The sequence below is a fragment of the Mustela putorius genome, unplaced genomic scaffold, assembly GCF_011764305.1.
Source record: "Mustela putorius furo isolate JIRA1106 unplaced genomic scaffold, ASM1176430v1.1 tig00003976_pilon_pilon_pilon, whole genome shotgun sequence".
Taxonomy (NCBI): domain Eukaryota; kingdom Metazoa; phylum Chordata; class Mammalia; order Carnivora; family Mustelidae; genus Mustela; species Mustela putorius.
Genome location: NW_025422118.1, coordinates 3517153 through 3538305, shown reverse-complemented (window position 1 = coordinate 3538305; position 21153 = coordinate 3517153). Strand labels below are relative to the sequence as shown.

Sequence of the window (21153 nt, the reverse complement as noted above, 5' to 3'; positions counted from 1 at the left end):
CATTTCCTTAGTGATTTGGGGTCTCTTCTGATTCCATACAAATTTTATAATTCTTTGCTCCAGCTCTTTGAAGAATACCAGTCGAATTTTGATCGGAATGGCATTAAAAGTATAGATTGCTCTAGGCAGTATAGACATTGTAACAATGTTTATTCTTCTGATCCAAGAGCATGGAAGGGTCTTCCATCTTTTTGTGTCTTCTTCAATTTCTTTCATGAGTGTTCTGTAGTTCCTCGAGTACAGATCCTTTACCTCTTTGGTTAGGTTTATTCCCAGGTATCTTATGGTTCTTGGTGCTATAGTAAATGGAATCGATTCTCTTATTTCCCTTTCTGTATTTTCATAGTTAGTGTATAAGAAAGCCACTGATTTCTGCACATTGACTTTGTATCCTGCCACGTTGCTGAATTGCTGTATGAGTTCTAGTACTTTTGGGGGTGGAGTCTTTTGGGTTTTCCATATAAAGAATCATGTCATCTGTGAAGAGAGAGAGTTTGACTTCTTTTTTACCAATTTGGATACCTTTTATTTCTTTTTGTTGTCTGATTGCTGTTGCTAGGACTTCTAATACTGTGTTGAACAAGAGTGGTGAAATGGGCATCCTTGTCTTGTTCCTGATCTCAACGGGAAGGCTGCAAGCTTTTTCCCATTGAGGATGATATTTGCTGTGGGTCTTTCATAGATAGAATTGATGAGGTTCAGGAATGTTCCCTCTATCCCTATACTTTGAAGCGTTTTAATCAGGAATGGATGCTGGATTTTGTCAAATGCTTTTTCTGCATTGTTTGAGAGGACCATGTGGTTCTTCTCTCTTCTCATATTAATTTGTTGTATTACATTGATTTGTGAATGTTGAACCATCCTTGTGGCCCAGGGATGAATCCCACCTGATCATGGTGGATAATCTTTTTAATGTGCTGTTGGATCCTGTTGGCTAGGATCTTGTTGAGAATCTTAGAATCCATATTCATCAGTGATATTGGTCTAAAATTCTCCTTTTTGGTAGGGTCTTTGCCTGGTTTGGGGATCAGGGTAATGCTGGCTTCATGGAAAGAGTCTGGAAGTTTTCCTTCTGCTTCAATTTTTTGAAACAGCTTCAGGAGAATAGGTGTTATTTCTTCTTTGAAGGTTTGGTAGAATTCCCCAGGGAATCCATCAGGTCCTGGGCTCTTTTTTTGGGGGAGGTTTTTGATCACTGCTTCAATCTCATTATTAGATATCGGTCTATTCAGGTTGTCGATTTCTTCCTGGTTCAATTTTGGTAGTTTGTATTTTTCCAGGAATGCATCCATTTCATCTAGGTTGCTAAGCTTATTGGCATATAACTGTTGATAATAACTTCTGGTGATTGTTTCTACTTCCTTGGTGTTCGTTGTGATCTCTCCCTTTTCATTCATAATTTTATGAATTTGGGCTTTCTCTCTTTTCTTTTGGATTAGTGTGGCCAATGGTTTATTGATCTTATTGATTCTTTCAAAAAACCAGCTTCTAGTTTCATTGATACATTCTACTGTATCTCTGGTTTCTACCTCATTGATCTCAGCTCTAATCTTGATGATTTCCCTTCTTATGTGTGGAGTTGGTTTGATTTGTTGTTGATTCTCCAGTTCTTTAAGGTGTAGAGACAGCTGGTTCATTCTGGATTTTCTGGATTTTTCAATTTTTTTGAGGGAGGCTTGGATGGCTAAGCATTTCCCCCTTAGGACCACCTTTGCTGTATCCCATAGGTTTTGGACAGAAGTGTCTTCATTCTCATTGGTTTCCATGAATTGTTTCAGTTCTTCTTTGATCTCCTGGTTGATCCAAGCATTCTTAAGGAAGGTGGTCTTTAGCTTCCAGGTGTTTGAGTTCCTTCTGAACTTTTCCTTGTGATTGAGCTCCAGTTTCAAAGCATTGTAATCTGAGAATATGCAGGGAATAATCTCAGTCTTTTGGTATCGGTTGAGTCCTGATTTGTGACCCAGTACGTGGTCTATTCTGGAGAAGGTTCCGTGTGCACTTGAGAAGAATGAGTATTCTGTTATTTTAGGGTGGAATGTTCTGTATATATCTATGAAGTCCATCTGGTCCAATGTGTCATTCAATGCTCTTGTTTCTTTATTGATTTTCTGCTTCGATGTTCTGTCTATTTCTGAGAGAGGCATGTTAAGATCTCCTACGATTAGTGTATTCATATCAATATGACTCTTTATCTTGATTAACAGTTTTCTTAAGTAATTGGCTGCTCCCATATTGGAAGCATAGATATTTACAATTGTTAGATCACCTTGGTGGAGAGTCCCTTTAAGGATCATGTAGTGTCCTTCTGTATCTCTGACTACAGTCTTTAGTTTGAAGTCTAATTTATCTGATATGAGAATCACTACCCCATCCTTCTTTTGAGGCCCATTGGCATGAAAGATTCTTCTCCATCCCTTCACTTTCAGTCTGGGTGTATCTTTAGGTTCAAAATGGGTCTCTTGTAGACAACATATGGATGGGTCCTGTCATTTTATCCAATCTGCAACCCTGTGCCATTTTATGGGTGCATTTAGGCCATTCACATTGAGAGTGATTATTGATAGATATGTTTTTATTGACATCGAGTTACCTTTGAAGTCTTTCTTTCTGTAGACTGTCTCTATATTTCTGTTCAATGCTATTCTTGGGATTTTTTACTCTTTTATAGAACCCCCCTTAATATTTCCTGCAGTGTCGGCTTCGTGGTTGCATAGTCTTTTAAGCCTTGCCGGTTGGAAACTCTTTATCTCTCCATCCATTTTGAATGTCAGTCTTGCTGGATAAAGTATTCTTGGCTGCATGTTCTTCTCATTTAGTGCCCTGCATGTATCTTGCCAGCCTCTTCTGGCTTGCCAGGTCTCTGTGGACAGGTCTGACGTTCTTCTGATGGGCTTCCCTCTCTAAGTAAGGAGCCTCTTTGCCCTGGCGGCTTTCAAGAGATTATACCTACAATTATAATTCCTCAATTTGACTATCAGGTGTCGTGATTTTTTTTGGAATGTAGAATCTTGGGTGGAGACCATTCAGCCTCTAGTATATGAGCTGGTTCCATTCGCGAGATTGGGAAATTTTTCATGAAGGACTTGTTCCACTGTATCTTCTAGACTTCTTTCTTTCTCCTCCCCTTCAGAAATTCCAATAATTCTGACATTGGAACGCTTCATGGCATCCTTTATTTCCCTGATTCTGTTTTTGTGGTTTCTAAGCTGTTTGTTCCAGGCTTCCTTCTGATCCTTTCTCTCTATCTGTTTGTCTTCCAGATCACTAATTCTATCTTCTCAGTTACCCTAGCTTTGAGAGAGTTTAGAATAGATTGGAACTCATTGAGAGCATTGTGAACCTCCTCCCTGGTAGCTTTAAGCTCTGCGCTAACATTGTGAACATCCTGTCTGGTCGCTTTCAGTTTGGCCCTAATCAATTCTGTTTGGTCATCCACGGCTTTCTCCAACCTTTCTCAGTTGTTAGCCTGAATTCTCTTTCTGACATATTGTCTATGTTGGTAGCTGTTAGCTCTGTTGCAGAAGGTCCATCCTCTGTATTTTTCTTCTGCTGGGCATTCCTCCTCCTAGTCATTTTGGTGGGAGATGACTGAACAGATGTAGCTGGATATATCAACTGTGGTGCAGTCAAGGTGCACCCTGGAACACTTCTGAGCAATCAGGATTCCCCACCCAAATGAGAAACAAAAGAAAAGAAAAAGAAAAAGAAAAAAGAAAAGAAAAGAAGAAAAAACAAAAGAGAGAGAGAGAGAGACAGGAAAAAAAGGGAAGATGAAAGAGAAGTTTCAGCCCATATGGGCCCCAAGGGAAGATTTATGAAGTAGACAAACAAAAAGAGATAAAAAGACTGATACAAGTATATGACAAGAGAAAAAAATATATATGTAAATAAAGAAAGAACCTTGTCAAAAAGAACCCCAAGTGTAAAATTTATAAGCTATCAGGACAAACACAAAAACACAGAAACACTGGTGGAAGAAGATGGGAGAGTTCTTATAAATTCTCAGTGTGTGTGAGGAAGGTTGTTTTGATTCTTCCTGGATGTATCTTGATATCTTTGTTAAAGGACTCAACTTTCCTAAGATAAAGGGGATTAAAAATTGGTTTACCTATAGGGGTAGTATTGATTGGGGAAAGGAGATTACTTTGAAGTTTAACTCTATATGAATATTAGAGGATAAAAATAAAAAGGAATAAGCTAGACTAAACTAAACTAAAATTAAAAAAAGGAATTCAAAAAATAAAAATGCAAAAGAAAAACATAGGTGTATGTATCAAAAAGTTCAGGTTAGAAAGGTATTATGGAATTTGATGTACTGTACAGCTTGCTGTGATGGTAAATAGGTTAAAAAAATTACCTATGTGTAAAAAAAAAAAAATGTACCAGAATAGTGGGAACAAGTGAACAATACAAGTTTTCCTATGAAATAGTGGTTGTTCTCTTGTGGTCCTTTTTTTTTTCTCTTTTTTTTTTTTTTTTTTTTCTTTCTTGGTTTGTTTTCTGGGGTAGGGGCCTGCCACGTGGGTTGTCAGTCAATGATGTTTCCTGAGTTAAATCCTCCCGCCCCCCTCAAGGGGGTGGGCTCTGAGGAAACTGGTTTTTTTCAGGCTTTTGTTCTCTGGCAGTTTTTATGCTTGTTCACTTTTTTTTTCTCTCACCTTGACCACTTTTGATGGTTTTTGTAATTTTAGAGGAAAACAAACCACACCCTGATCTCCCTCTCAGAGAGAAGCCTCAGTCTGGGTGCAGAGCCTAAATAAGTTCCCCTTTGGCCACTGGCAGAGCAGGTTCCATGTTGCAGACCCTGGGGGCGCAGGATCCTTTGCTTGTACCCAAAGCCAAGGCAGTGGCAGCTGTCTGGGAGCTCCAGACCTCCAGAGAAGTTCCAAGCAGCGATCGCACACTGAGATTTTGCCGCTGTATGGGCTGGGAGTGCCTGGTCTTGCTGGGTCAAAGAGTGCCTGGCTTGCGCACACCTCTTTCAGAGGCGGCTATGGGTCGTGTGCGCGTCTTGGGCACTGAGAACGGGGCGCAGGTCCGAAAGCCCCAGGCTGGGCTTTTGCGCACCTCTGTCAGGGGAGAGTTTGGGGCGCGTGGCTTAGGCTTTGAAACAATGGCGTGGGTCAAAGACCACCGGCCGGCCTTTGTGACTCTCTCAGGGGAGCATGAGGGATGTGCGCGCGTATCTCGGGCTTTGTAGCTGGGCTCACGCATTCTGTCCACCAGCGTGGTTCCCATCCCCTCACAGGAGCCAGAACCCAGGCATTCTGGGGCGCGCTGGCGGCTTAGGGACCAAGAGCTGGTTTCTCCACTGCACTCTCTCTGCCTCAGCGCCAGGGAGGCGGTCCTGGGACCGGGGACTTAAGCCCCTGTCCCTAGCCGCCCCGATTCCCACAATTCTCCCCCCCTCCCCCGTGATCCTTTGCTCTTTTGAAGTGTTTTCAACCAGTCTCCAAGTTAATGCTTGTCCCCAGACGCAGGGCACTCTCGCTCGTATTGGGGTATTACTTTCCAACTGGTTGCCTCTGGTGGCTCTCTCCCCCTTTTGTTTATCTTTTGATATCAGTCCACTGTTCCCACTCCACTTTATCTGCCCACTGGCGTCTTCTGCCCCTGTAGAGATCCAGACGTGTATAATTCTGATATCAGGCTGATTTCATGGATGAATGGAGTTCTTTGGTAGGTAATCAGCTCACTTTGGGGTACCAGCTGAAAAGGTGCCTCCTCCTACTCCCCCGCCATCTTGTCCCCCCATCATTTGATATTTTTGAACTTATTCCTGTTTTACATGCTCCAGGATAAACATAAACAATACTTAAAGTCAGTTTCTCTAAATACTTTATAAATATAAGATTCCAGGGGACTATTCATGTATGAATAAAAAAGCATTGATAGGGGCACCTGGGTGGCTCAGTCAGTTAAGCGTCTGTTCAGGTCATGATCCCAGAGTCCCAGGATGGAGCCTGCTTCTCTCTCTGCCCCTCACCCCACTTGTGCTCTGTCTCTCTCTCTCTCAAATAAATAAATAAAATCTTTAAAAAAGCATGAGTAAACTATATGTGCGTATATGTGTGTATACAACTTCTGTAAAGATAAAATATAAACAAATGGGGCAAGAGGTCAAATGATATGAAAAGTAATTTCTGTGTACAGAAAAACAGTATGGCCCAGAAGAAAATGAAACTTGGCAGTCTCACTAGTAATTAAAATATGTATAGAAGAAACACTATCATCATTCTTATCTCATATAGAGTAAAATTGAATCTCTCTTGTTGTGAAATCTTGGTCTTAGATTTGGCTTTGAATTGGCTTCCCAGCACAGTTTGCATGCCATCCCTTATTCCCAGTTGTTTAAGCCCCCAAAATACTATGGCTATTCCAAATATTCTTCCTTAACTTTGCCAGTCTTGCTGAAGCTTTCTTCATGTTTTGATAACTACTATGCTGTCTTCTAGTTTTTTTCCAGGGTTTAATTTAATAGAACATTTTAGTAGTATGTTATTTTATTAATTTCAATGACTATTTTTTTAAATTTTTTTTAATTAATTTTTTATTTTTTATAAACATATATTTTTATCCCCAGGGGTACAGGTCTGTGAATCACCAGGTTTACACATTTCACAGCACTCACCAAAGCACATACCCTCCCCAATGTCCATAATCCCACCCCCTTCTCCCAAACCCCCTCCCCCCAGCAACCCTCAGTTTCTTTTGTGAGATTAAAAGTCACTTATGGTTTGTCTCCCTCCCAATCCCATCTTGTTTCATTTATTCTTCTCCTACCCACTTAAGCCTCCATGTTGCATCACCACTTCTTCATATCAGGGAGATCATATGATAGTTGTCTTTCTCTGCTTGACTTATTTCGCTAAGCATGATACGCTCTAGTTCTCCATGTTGTCGCAAATGGCAAGATTTCATTTCTTTTGATGGCTGCATAGTATTCCATTTTGTATATATACCACATCTTCTTGATCCATTCATCTGTTGATGGACATCTAGGTTCTTTCCATAGTTTGGCTATTGTGGACATTGCTGCTATAAACATTCGGGTGCACGTGCCCCTTTGGATCACTACGTTTGTATCTTTAGGGTAAATACCCAATAGTGCAATTGCTGGGTCATAGGGCAGTTCTATTTTCAACATTTTGAGGAACCTCCATGCTGTTTTCCAGAGTGGCTGCATCAGCTTGCATTCCCACCAACAGTGTAGGAGGGTTCCCCTTTCTCCGCATCCTCGCCAGCATCTGTCATTTCCTGACTTGTTGATTTTAGCCATTCTGATTGGTGTGAGGTGATATCTCATTGTGGTTTTGATTTGTATTTCCCTGATGCCCAGTGATATGGAGCACTTTTTCATGTGTCTGTTGGCCATCTGGATGTCGTATTTGCAGAAATGTCTGTTCATGTCCTCTGCCCATTTCTTGATTGGATTATTTGTTCTTTGGGTGTTGGGTTTGCTAAGTTCTTTATAGATTCTGGACACTAGTCCTTTATCTGACATGTCGTTTGCAAATATCTTCTCCCATTCTGTCAGTTGTCTTTTGATTTTGTTAACTGTTTCCTTTGCTGTGCAAAAGCTTTTGATCTTGATGAAATCCCAATAGTTCATTTTTGCCCTTGCTTCCCTTGCCTTTTGCGTTGTTCCTAGGAAGATGTTGCTTGGGCAGAGGTTGAAGAGGTTGTTGCCTGTGTTCTCCTCAAGGATTTTGATGGATTCCTTTCACACATTGAGGTCCTTCATCCATTTTGAGTCTATTTTTGTGTGTGGTGTAAGGAAATGGTCCAATTTCATTTTTCTGCATGTGGCTGTCCAATTTTCCCAGCACCATTTATTGAAGAGGCTGTCTTTTTTCCATTGGACATTCTTTCCTGCTTTGTCGAAGATTAGTTGACCATAGAGTTGAGGGTCTATTTCTGGGCTCTCTATTCTGTTCCATTGATCTATGTGTCTGTTTTTGTGCCAGTACCATGCTGTCTTGATGATGACAGCTTTGTAATAGAGCTTGAAGTCCGGAATTGTGATGCCACCAACGTTGGCTTTCTTTTTCAATATCCCTTTGGCTATTCGAGGTCTTTTCTGGTTCCATATAAATTTTAGAATTATTTGTTCCATTTCTTTGAAAAAGATGGATGGTACTTTGATAGGAATTGCATTAAATGTGTAGATTGCTTTAGGTAGCATAGACATTTTCACAATATTTATTCTTCCAATCCAGGAGCATGGAACATTTTTCCATTTCTTTGTGTCTTCCTCAATTTCTTTCATGAGTACTTTATAGTTTTCTGAGTATAGATTCTGTGCCTCTTTGGTTAGGTTTATTCCTAGGTATCTTATGGTTTTGGGTGCAATTGTAAATGGGATTGACTCCTTAATTTCTCTTTCTTCTGTCTTACTGTTGGTGTAGAGAAATGCAACTGATTTCTGTGCATTGATTTTATATCCTGACACTTTACTGAATTTCTGTATAAGTTCTAGCAGTTTTGGAGTGGAGTGTTTTGGGTTTTCCACATATAGTATCATATCATCTGCGAAGAGTGATAATTTGACTTCTTCTTTGCCTATTTGGATGCCTTTAATTTCCTTTTGTTGTCTGATTGCTGAGGCTAGGACCTCTAGTACTATGTTGAATAGCAGTGGTGATAATGGACATCCTGTGTTCCTGACCTTAGCGGAAAAGCTTTCAGTTTTTCTCCATTGAGAATGATATTTGCGGTGGGTTTTTCATAGATGGCTTTGATGATATTGAGGTATGTGCCCTCTATCCCTACACTTTGAAGAGTTTTGATCAGGAAGGGATGCTGTACTTTATCAAATGCTTTTTAAGCATGTATTGAGAGTATCATATGGTTCTGGTTCTTTCTTTTATTGATGTGTTGTATCACATTGACTGATTTGCGGATGTTGAACCAACCTTTCAGCCCTGGAATAAATCCCACTTGGTATGAAGACAAGTGATCCAGATTACCATATTTTATTAGAAGATCCAATATTTTACCTATTAATTTTGCATAAGTTTACTCAAATCAAAGACTGAGTGTGTCATGGAGAGCAAGGACTGAAAGGGCATTCTTGCAGAGGCCATCCAAAATATAACAAAAAGATGGATAAAAAGTTTCTTTGGGAAACTAATGAAGAAATAAGAAAGAAAAACCAGGTAATCAAACTCTCTTACATAGTTTACTCAATGTTGAGGTGGTTATATTCCAGAGTCAATATTTTCTTACCTATAGCATAAGATATCAATAAGTTGATTAAGGCAACTCTGAAAATAAGACTCTGTAAGGATCAAGCTTGGGATGCCATTCTAAGGGAATACCTGATGATTTCAGGATAGATGGTTCTATGCTAGATATTCCAAACTTAGTTGAAATTCAAGGTCCTTTATAAAATTAATTAAGAAGGCAATACATAACAGAAATGAATATTTATTTATAAGATGAAATAATTTTATTACTATCTGGTTAAAATAATGTTTTCAATGGTTCCAAGTGTATATTACTTATAGAATACACAAGATGAAAGGCCAAAAGATATATATCCCAGGACTTCTAAAACTGTTTATAAAGGGATATTTATTGAGTCTGAGTCTGGGATATTTATTGAGAAATTTTTGGGTTGTGGAGATAGGTCGAACATGCAAATTACTCAGATCCCATAAATATCATTACCTGTGAGGCCTTTCATTGATTTCTTTCTTTTTTTCTCTGCAGAGAATTATGATAGGTCAGTTAATTCACTTTCTCTTTCAGTGTGTATGATCCATCACTTCCCTGAACAATATTACAAGCAAGGTGTGTATAGAAAAAATATCTTCATAAAATAGACCAGTAAGTTAGCCTTCAAAAAAGACCCATTACTACTTTGAAGCTGAAATTTTCATTTGTGATGTTACATTTAAGGATTTAAATGAGGGTTTCTTACTTTCAATGAGTCAACAGTTTGGTTACCAGAAGAGAAGAATGGCAAATGTAAGAATAGCAACATCTAAACACTGTAAATACTTATGAGGAAAACAATTCTAGAATAGCCACAATTCTGACTTGATGCAATATGCAAGCAACAATCTATTGGAAAATAAAAATATAAAAGCATACTTAAGAATGAATATCACTAAGCATTATAGAACTATGAATGTATTTCACCGGTCGATGAGCAGTAAAATTTAAGATAATAAATTATTCACATGTCATATTTACCCTTCATATTCTGCATTCTCCCTGTTGCATGATTTTCTCATTTCATTTCGTTTCATGATCATAATGGTGAATATTATGATAAAGGGCAGAACAATGTAGAAACTCAGAATAAGCCAGTTGTTCTGCTGTGCACTGGAGTCTTCTTTAATAAAAATTATATCTAGAAATAAAACATAGTGGATATTCACTTCACCAAATATTTACATAAACATATTTTTTACTTTAATATTTTTATATAAATATTTGTATAAATAATTAAAATTTTAATACATTGCCAACTCTTACAGAGGAAAATGAAAGGACATTTAAACTCATAACTCCTAACAACAATGATACATTTATCACATTTCATATTTGTTTTTCATGGATATTAGTTTAATTATTATGGTAACTGTATAAATGTTTTGAGTACTGTTTACTATATTCAGCATATTTATGGCATCAATGTTTTTAAAAAGTAACACATTAATAGGATTTAAGTTAAAAAACTTAGAAAGGAATATTCTATGAAAACCCTTTTCCCTCATCCTTGCCTAGTCAGTTTCTCTTCTTGGAGAAAATCATCTTTAAAGGATTCATGTTTTATGCACTAGATAAAATCTGTTAATAATGTACAGTGTAGATAAATGGATAAAGAAGATATACACCTTGGGAAAATTGGATAGCTATGTGTAGAAGAATGAAACTCGACCATTCTCTTACACCATACACAAAGATAAACTTGAAATGGATAAAAGACTTCAACTCAAGGCAGGAATCTGTCAAAATGATAGAGAACATAGGCAGTAACCTCTTCGACATCAGCTACAGCAACTTCTTTCAAGATATGTCTCCAAAGGCAAAGGAAGCAAAAGGGAAAATGAACTTTGGGGACTTCATCAAGATAAAAAGCTTCTGCACAGCAAAGGAAACAGTCAACAAAACAAAAAGGCAACCCATGGAATGGGAGAAGATACTCACAAATGACACTACAGACAAAGGGCTGATATGCAAGATGTATAAAGAACTCTTCAAACTCAACACACACAAAACAGATAATCACATCAAAATATGGGCAGACGTCATGAACAGACACTTCTCCAAAGAAGACATATACAAATGGCTAACAGACACCTGAAAATATGCTCATCATCATTAGCTATCAGGGAGATTCAAATCAAAACCACATTGAGATACCACCTTATACCAGTTAGAATGGAAAAAATTAACAGGACAGGAAACAACACATGTTGGAGAGGATATGGAGAAAGGGGAACGCTCTTACACTGTTGGGGAGAATGCAAGTTGGTGCAGCCACTTTGGAAAACAGTGTGGAGATTCCTTAAGGAATTAAAAATAGAGTTACCCTATGACCCATCAGGCAATTGCACTACTGGGTATTTACCCCAAAGATACAGATGTAGTGAAAAGAAGGGCTGCCTGTACCTCAATGTTCATAGCAGCAATGGTCACAGTCACCAAAATGTGGAAAAAACCAAGATTCCCTTCAACAGATGAATGATAAAGAAGATATGGTCCATATTTACAATGTATTATGTCTCCATCATAAAGGATGAATAGCCAACTTTTGTATCAATATGGGTGGGACTGGAAGAGATTATACTGAGTGAAATAAGTCAAGCAGAGAAAGCCAGTTATCATATGGTTTCACCTACTTGTGGAGCATAAGGAATAACACGGGAGACATTGGGAGATGGAGAAGAGAAATGAGTTGGGGGAAATTGGAGGGGGAAATGAAGCATGAGAGACTGTGGGCTCTGAGAAACAAACCAAGTTTTGGAGGAGAGGGGGTAGGGGATTAGGTGAACCTGGTGGTGAGTATTAAGGAGGGCATGTATTGCATGGAGCACTGGGTTTGGTGCATAAACAGTGAATTTTGGAACACTGTAAAAAAATAAAATTAAATTAAAAAAGAATATATATAAAAAATGATGTGTACCTGAACCTAATATTATACTGCATGTTAACTAACTGGAACTCAAATAAAAAACATGATAAATTAAAAAAAAGATGTGTATTTGTGTGTATATATATATATATATATATATTTGCAATGGAGTATTATTCAGCCATTAAGAAAATGGAATCTTGCCATTTCCAATGACATGGATGGAACTAGAACAATGCTAAATGAAACAAACAGTCAGAGAAAGACAAACATCTGTCATTTCTTATACTTAAAAATTAAAGTGTTACATGATTCAGAAATTTACACAATATATAAATATATTAGCAATGAATTAGCAAAAATTATTTAGATCTCAAAACAGATCCTGCCAGAATCCAAGAGAATCCTCAGGATGTTTTTAATCATTATTTCTTTCCAAAGTTTATAAATATCTTGATTTCCTCTATTATTATTATTTATTTAGTGAATTTTTGCTGAATTATAACATGTAAACAGAAATGGATGTATGTCATAATTACACAGCTTAAAGAATTTTCTAAATTAAACACATTCAATGTAACCAACACCAAATCCAGGAAGCATAATATTACAGTATCTCAGAACTCCCAACCTGACTCCTTCCAATCATTATTCTTCCTAAAGATAATTACTATTTTGGTCTCTAAGAGCATGAATCCATTTTTTTAAAGATTTTAAGCCTTATGTAAATAGAATTATATTGTATATACTTTTTTCCTTTTTTTTTTTTTTTGCTCATTATTACCTAACTTGAGAATTCACTCACGTTGTTGTTTATAGTTGCAAAATGTTCATTCACACCACTGTATGCTATATCTTTGCATAGAAATACCAACCATTAATGCATTCTATTCCTCATGAATATTTGTGTAACTTGCATTTATGAGTGTAATGAATAGTGGTTTATGAGTATTCTACTACATGTCTTTTAGTCAACATATGTACACTACACATACTTCTTATTAGATATATGCCCTTTGAGTAGCAATGCTTATTCACAGCATATGCCTATTTTAAACATTAGTAAATTTTCCAGTGATTTTCCTAAATGAACAATTGTATTCCCATTAGCAGTGGATGGGAGTCTTGGATATTTCATATATATGATATTTATTTTTTATCATAGTTATTCTTTATATACAATAAAATGCAAATATTTCAACTGTACATGTGGATAAGATTTGATAAATATATACCCCAATTAGGCAAACATTTAAAGATTGTTTTGTTTGACATTTGGGGCTTTCCTCCATTTAGTGTAAAATTCTTTAAATTTTTTATTTGGTAAATAATAAAATGGTTTTAGATAGTGTCTGAGATTGGACAACAAAATAGTGTGAATATCCTCATTTATTTAAATTTTGTTACTTTAGCTAGTTTTAACTAGTGTCTGAGATTGGACAACAAATTAGTGTGAATATCCTCATTTATTTAAATTTTACTTTAAGGTTTTCTGATATATAATAAATACATATATTTAAAATTTGTGATTAATAGGTTTTGTTCTATGTATACATCCATAAAATCATCACCTCAATCAAAATAATAACTATATCCATCATCCACAAAACTTTCCTCTTGCTCCTTTATAATCTCACCATGCTACCACTCCCCCCCATAGGCAGCCACTTATTTATCTGCATTCTCTCACTATACATTAGTTTACATGTTTTTACAATTTAATATAAAGTTAGACAGTATTCTTTTTAATCTTTCCTTTTCACATTGGGTAATGTTGAAATTCGTACACATTGGTTCATGTAACTATATAGCTCATTCTTTTTTTTGTTGTTCAGTAGTAATCTATTATTTAAATATATAGTACTTTGTTTATTAATTCACTGTCGATTTATATTGAGGTTATTTCCAAATTTTATCTACTACAAATAAAACTGTTATAAACATTTATATACAAAGATTTGTACTTGCATAAGCATTCTATTTCTTGGGTAAATCATGAAATGAGTGGGTTATATGGTAAGTGAATGCTTACCTTCTTAAGAAACTGTGAAATTGCAATTTTACATTACAATGACAGTATATGGGACACTATCTTACACCATGGTTAGTTTTTAAAATTTAACCAATTTTTATAGAGATGTAATGGTATTAATTTTGAATATAATTTGTATTTTCCCAATGAAAAATTAAGTTGGACATTTTTACATGTGCTTATTTGTCATCTCTTCTTTGATGAAATTTCAATTCAGATATTTTGTCCATTTTTTGTAGGGTTGTCTGCTTTTTATTGTTTCAAGGTTCTTTATGTATCCTTTTTGTATATTCTAAATACAAATACTTCAACAGTGCACCTGAAAATAACCCCTCAAGCTGTGCGTCTCTATGCCTCTTAGCCAAAGACCCATCAGTGCCTCCACTCAAGTATGCACACCTGGAGATAGATTGTGAAATCATGAAAGCAAAGAAACCCAGAGCCACTGCAGCTTCCCGTGACCCATAGCTGGCACTGGCCCTTCCTTCTTACCCTGGCCCTGATCACACCTGTGTCTACAACTGATCTCTGCCATTGCATAGGCACTTGAAGCTGGGCTCTACAGTTAAATGTGTGCACATCATTTGGTCAAGCCACCAACACTGCTTAAACTTGCTGCTAACTGTTGGTCCTGGAAATGCCACTTAGGACCCAAACAACACTTGTAGCAACTATAGACCCCATAAGGTATTACCCAAGGATAATACAAGCATTGATAAGGTAGACCCCAGTAACCTAAGCCAAAAAGACATTACAGCTCCCTGGACCCTGTGTCACTGGGTGCAACAAGACTTAGTACTCTGCATCACTACACCCAGAATCACAGCTTGATAAAGTGTGCTCCATTCACAGGTGAAAGCTTCCCTTTTTCAAAACTGGTCCATAAAGTCTGGAAGAGGTGACCACATCTTCAAATGTATAGACATCCATGCAAGTCTACTGAGATCCTGAAGAATCAGGAAATAACTCCACCAAAAGAATATAGGAAATCTCCAATAACTGTCCCAAAGAAATGGTAATCGAATAATTGCTCAACAAAGAATTCAAAGTAACTGCTCTACAGACACTCAGAAAGCTACAAAAGAATACAGATAACTTAATCATACCAGGAATAAAAATGAGAAGCTCAACAAAGAGAAGAAAAAAAAAAGAAAAAAAAACTAGAACTCTCATAGCTGAGATCTTCAACAGCAAACCTGAATAAGCTGAAGAGAGAGTGATCTAGAAGAAAGATCAGTTGAAATTATTTAATCAGAAGTGCAAAACAAAAATAAATAAATAAATAAATAAGGAAGAAGAATCAAGAAAGCCTGTGGAAATTATGGAACACCATGAAAAGATATAATGTACACACTGGATTCCTGGAAGAAGAATAGGGGGAGAAAGGAATGGGAAACTTTTAAATAAGTTTTAAGAGAATAATGGAGAAATTCTCAAGACTGGAGAGAGATTTGGACATCAAAGTTCATAAAGCAAATATTTCAATAAAGCAAAATTTCAACCAAAATATTATTCTCCAAGACAATAACAAAACTGTCTAAAACTAAAGAGAGAGGATTTTAAAAGTGAGAGAAAAAATATCTCTCAGACAAGAAAATCCCCATAAGGCTATCAGTGGGTTTCTCAGCAGATACCTCACAGGGCAGGAGAAATGGGATGACATATTGAAAATGCTAAAAGTAAGAAACTGCCAACTAAGAATACTTCAAGTAGTAAAGTTGTCCTTGTGAATTGAAGATATGATAAAGATTTTCCCCTAATAAACAAAAGCTGAGGGAATTTATCACCACTAAACCTACCCTATAAGAAATGCTGAAAAGTTTTATTCAGGTTGAAACAAAAGAATGCTAATTAGTAACATATAAACATATGAAAATACACAGCACATTGACAAAGTTAAGTGTGTAGTCAGATTCAAAATGCCCCACTAATTTGCTAACTACTTAAATCTAGAATAAAGGTTAGAGGACAGGAAATATTAAAAATAGTTATAGTTTCACCAGTTTTTAGTGGATACAAAAAAGATACAAATTTTGAAATGCAAAACATAGAAGGGGGAATAAAAGAATATTAGTCTTGTATATGATCAAGGTTACACTGTTATCAGAATTATATATACATATATATGCATATATACACATATATGTGTATGTGTATATATATATATATACATATATGTGTATATATGCATATATATGTATATATAATTTGTTTTATGATGTTTTTACTTTATGTTTTATGTTTTATAATGTAAACCTCATTATAATGTTTTATAATGTAAACCGCAAAGAAAAATTCCTCAATAGAAACAAAAAAGATGGAGAAGAAAACCATCAATATATAAAGGAAGGCATCAAAAAAAGAATAAAAGAAAAATAGAACTGTAAAACAGCCAGAAAACAAGATGACATCAATAAGTCTGTATTTATCAATAATTACTCTTAATGTTAATGGATAGACCAATTTAAACACAAAGAGTGTGGTACCTGGGTGGTTTAGACAGTTAAGTATCTGACTCTTGATTTCCATTCAGGTCATGATCTCAGGGTCATGAGATCAAATCCATGTCAGACTCTGCATTCAGTGGGGAGTTTGACTGAGATTCTCTCCCTTTTCTTTTGCCCCTTCCCCTGCTCACATACATTCTCTCTCTCTCAAATAAATAAATGTTTTAAAAATTATAAATAAATAAAAGGCATAGAGTTAATGAATAAAAAATAAGACTCAATTATACGCTTCCTATAATAGACTCACTTCAGCTTCAATGGCATGCATAGATTCAAAGTAAGGAGACAGCAAAAGATATTCCATACAAGAAGAGCAGAAGTAGCTATACTGAAATCAGAAAAGCAGACTTTAAGCCAAAATAGTAGCAAGAAACATAGAAGATTATTATATAATTAATCAATAAGATATGGCAATTATATTTATGCATCCACCCAAAATAAGAACACCTGCATATATATTAAGCAAATAGTAACAGGTGTGAAGGAAGAAAAAGAAAACAATGTAATAATAGTAGAGGACCACAATAATCTTCTTTCTGCATAATTAGATATTCAGATAATCAACAAGGAAACTGACCTGAATCATACTGTAGACTAAATGGAACTAACAGCACATACAGAAATTTCTACCATCCAAAAGCAGCAGAATACATATTTTATGCACATATTCTCTAGGGTAGACCACATGATAGGTCACAAAATATGTTTTAACAAGTCTAAGAAGAATAAAATCATCCTTATTCATTTGTCTTTTTAAAAAGTTTTTATTTAAATTCCAGTTAGTTAACATACAGTGTAATATTAGCTTCATTTGTACAATATAGTGATTTAGCACTTCCATACAATATCCAATGCTCTTCTTAGCAAGTACACTCACTCCTTAATCCCCATCAACTATTTTACTCTTTCCCCTTCCCTCTAGTGAACATCAGTTTTTTTCTTGATAGTTAAGAGACTGTTTCTTGGTTTGCTTTCTCCTCTCTTCCCCTAAATCCTCTACTCACTGGTTTTGTTTCTTTTCTTTTTAAAAATTTTATTCATTTATTTGACAGAGAGAGGTGACAAGTAGGTATAGAAACAGGCAGACAGAGGGGGGGCATCAGGCTCCCTGCTGAGCAGAGAGCCCGATGCGAGATTCCATCCCAGGACCCTGAGGTCATTACCTGAGCTGAAGGCAGAGGCTTAACCCACTGAGCCACCAAGGCACCCTCATTGGTTTTGTTTCTTAAATTTCACATATAAGTGAAATCACATGGTATTTGTGTTTCTCTGACAGACATTTTACTTAGCATAGCATTCTGGAGATCTACCCATGACATTGCAAATGGCAAGATTTCATTCGTTTTTATGGCTGAGTAATATTCCATTGTATATGTATACCACATGTGTCTATAGATGCACATTTAAGTGTCTTCCATTATCTTGGCTATTGTAAATAATGCTGAAATAAACATAGGGATGCATGTTTGATGAAAAAATTCAAATTTTTTTGAATTATCATTTTCAATTTATTTGGGTAAATATCCAATAGTGGAATTATTGGATCCATTTGTACTCCTATTTTTAAAATTTTGAGGAACTCCCATAATGTTTCCCACACTGGCTGTACCATTTTAAATTTCTACCCACAGTGTACAAAAGTTCCTTAATCATACCAAGTATCTTTTCCAATCACAGTAGTATAAAACTAGAAGTTAAAGGAATGAAATATGGAAATAACTACCTAATTTTATACCTCATGGAACTAGGAGAAAAAAAACAAACAACTAAACTCAAAGTTAGTAGAAGGAAGGAAATAACTAACATCATAGCAGAAATAAATGAAATAGAGACTAGAAAAACAACAGAAAAAGTCAATGAAGCTAAGACTTGACTTTTTAAAAATATTGAAAAAGATAAACCTTTGGGGTGCCTGGGTAGCTCAGTGGGTTAAGCCTCTGCCTCAGCTTAGGTCATGATCTCAGGGTCCTGGGATCGAGCCCCACATCAGGTTCTCTGCTCAGCAGGGAGTCTGCTTCCCCCTCTCTCTCTACCTGCCTCTTTGCCTACTAGTGATTTCTGTCTGTCAAATACATAAATAAAATCTTAAAAAATAGAAAAGAAAAAGATAAATCTTTAATTATACTAACTCAAGAAAAGAGAGAGAAATCAAATTAAAGAGGAGACATTATAGCAGATACCACAAAAATGCAAAGAATCATGAGAAACTACTATGAATAACTATAGCCAAACAAACTGGATAATCTAGATAAAATGGATTGATTCCTATAATCATCTAATCTATCAAGACTGAAACATGAAAAATAGAAAATCTGAACAGACCAACAAAAGTATGGAGATAAATGTAATCAAAGTCTCTCAAAACAGAAAATTCTCAAACCAGATTGTTTTGGTGAATGATAGCAAATATTTAAAGAAAGATTAACAATAATCTTTCTCAAATGTTTCCAAAAATTGAAAAGACACTTTCAAACTCATTCTGCAAGAGCAGCATTACCTTATACCACAAGAAAAGAAAATTAAAGACAAGTATCTATAATAAATATGGATGCAAAAATTCTTAACAAAATGTTACCAAATAAAATTCAAAAACACATTAAAAAGGTAATTCATCATGAGAAAGTAAAATTTATCTCTGAGATGATTCAACATATATAAGTTAATAAATGCAAAACACCACATAAATTTAATGAGAGATAAAAAAATATGAATCATGCAATCATCTCAATAAATGCACAAAAAGCACTTGACAAAATATAGTATCTTTTCCTGATAAAAACTCTCAACAAATTTACTATGATACCCCATCTTAATAAAGGCCATTTATGGTAAGAAAGATTTTCATATGGGATGAAAAATAAGACAAGGGTGCCACTCTTGTTCAACATAGTACTGGAATTCCATTTATAGTAATCAGGTAAGATAAAGATATAAATAGTACCCAAATCAGTAATGAAAAAGAAAAATGATCTTTGCAGATAATATGATCCTATATATAGAAAATACTAAAGACAGTACCAAAAAATTGTATCTACCTAATAAATGCAATGAAGTTCCAAGATAACAAATCAATATCCAGAAAACAGTTGTGTTTCTTACATGTATAACAGAACATCTGAGAAAAAAAACAACAAAAACTAAAAAAACAAAAACATTCCATTCACAATAGCATCAAAAAAATGAAAATATTTAAGAATAAATTTAACCAATAAGGTGAAAAATCTGTACACTGAAAATGATAAAACTTTGATGAAAGAAACTGAAGACACGAACAAATGGTAATGTACCCCATGTTCATGGATTAAAAGAATTAATATTGTTAAAATGTCCATATGACTCAAAGTCATCCATCGGTTCAATGGAATCCCTCAAAAATATTCCACAAAAATAGAAAAAAGCAATTCTAAAGTTTGTATGGAGTCACAGAAGACCCTGAAGAGCCAAAGTGATCCAGAAAAAGAACCAAAAGCTGAAGGTATCACACTTTCTGATTTCAAACTATACTACAAATCTAGTGTAATCAAAACAGCTTAGTACTGGCATAAAAATAGATATGTAGAAAAATGGAGCCGAATTGAGAGCCCAGAAATAAACCTATGCACTTATATTCAAGTAATATTTGACAAGAGACCCAGAATACTCAATGAGGAAAGGATAGTCTCCTCAACACGTCATGTAGGGGAAAACTGGATAACCACATGCAAATAAGTCAAATTTAATTAATTAAATTTTGTTACTCTGTGGTATCTGTTGTAATGTCTCCTTTTCCTTTTCTGATTTTTAAAATTTATTTCTCTTTTCTTGAGTTAGTATAGTTAAATGTTTGTCTTTTTAAAATATTTTTAAAGAATATATTTTTTAAAATGTAGCCTCTACATTTGTGGGAAACTTGTTAAGCCTCTGGTCTAAACTCCAGACTAACTAAATAGGCCTCTTCAAAGGAAGACGGGGGTTGTGTTTCAGTCTGCTGTTTATGCACTGTTATGCACTGTTTATCCACTATGATGGTGGTCTGTCAAAAACTCTTTCTGATTGTTATAGCCCCATGAAGTTCTGGAATGCCAGCACTTGTGGCCACTAGGCTAGGAAATCAAGTGGTGATTCCTGTGTGAATTATGTGTACCCTCTCACTTTAGCAACACAGCTGGAGAGTGTATGAGGTGGAACATTCTTACCAGCTTCAGAAAAGCATCAAGAAAATGTTTTGATTACACAAGCCCATGGGCTTCAGCAATGCAGCAGGAGAGTGCCTCGTTTGTGTATGTGTTGGGTTTAGTCTGGGAATAGGAGAATGCTGATCATGATCACACTTCTTAGCCCCAGCCAGGAATTAGGAAAATGTCATGATAGCCTATTCTTGCAGACTTATGCTAAGGAATGGAATAACTCTCAACTGTTAGTTTTGCCTATCGGAGCCAGAGAGTGGGGGAGCACTGCAACCACTCATACTTTTAGGACTCAAAGGTGCCATGCCTGCCACTCCTGTCCAACCCAGCAAGATGACTGAAGGGTGCTGCATCTGAACT

General features: G+C 35.9%; 1 protein-coding gene across 1 annotated transcript in view; it reads right to left on the bottom strand.

Annotated features, from left to right (window-relative positions):
• Nucleotides 1–21153, bottom strand: part of LOC101691786 (disintegrin and metalloproteinase domain-containing protein 18-like) — a 204420-nt gene that overhangs the window by 19295 nt on the left and 163972 nt on the right. The window contains exon 19 of the mRNA XM_045070988.1: nt 10201–10360. Within this exon, the coding sequence (XP_044926923.1) occupies nt 10201–10360 (160 nt within the window). The remainder of the gene's footprint in view (nt 1–10200; nt 10361–21153) is intronic.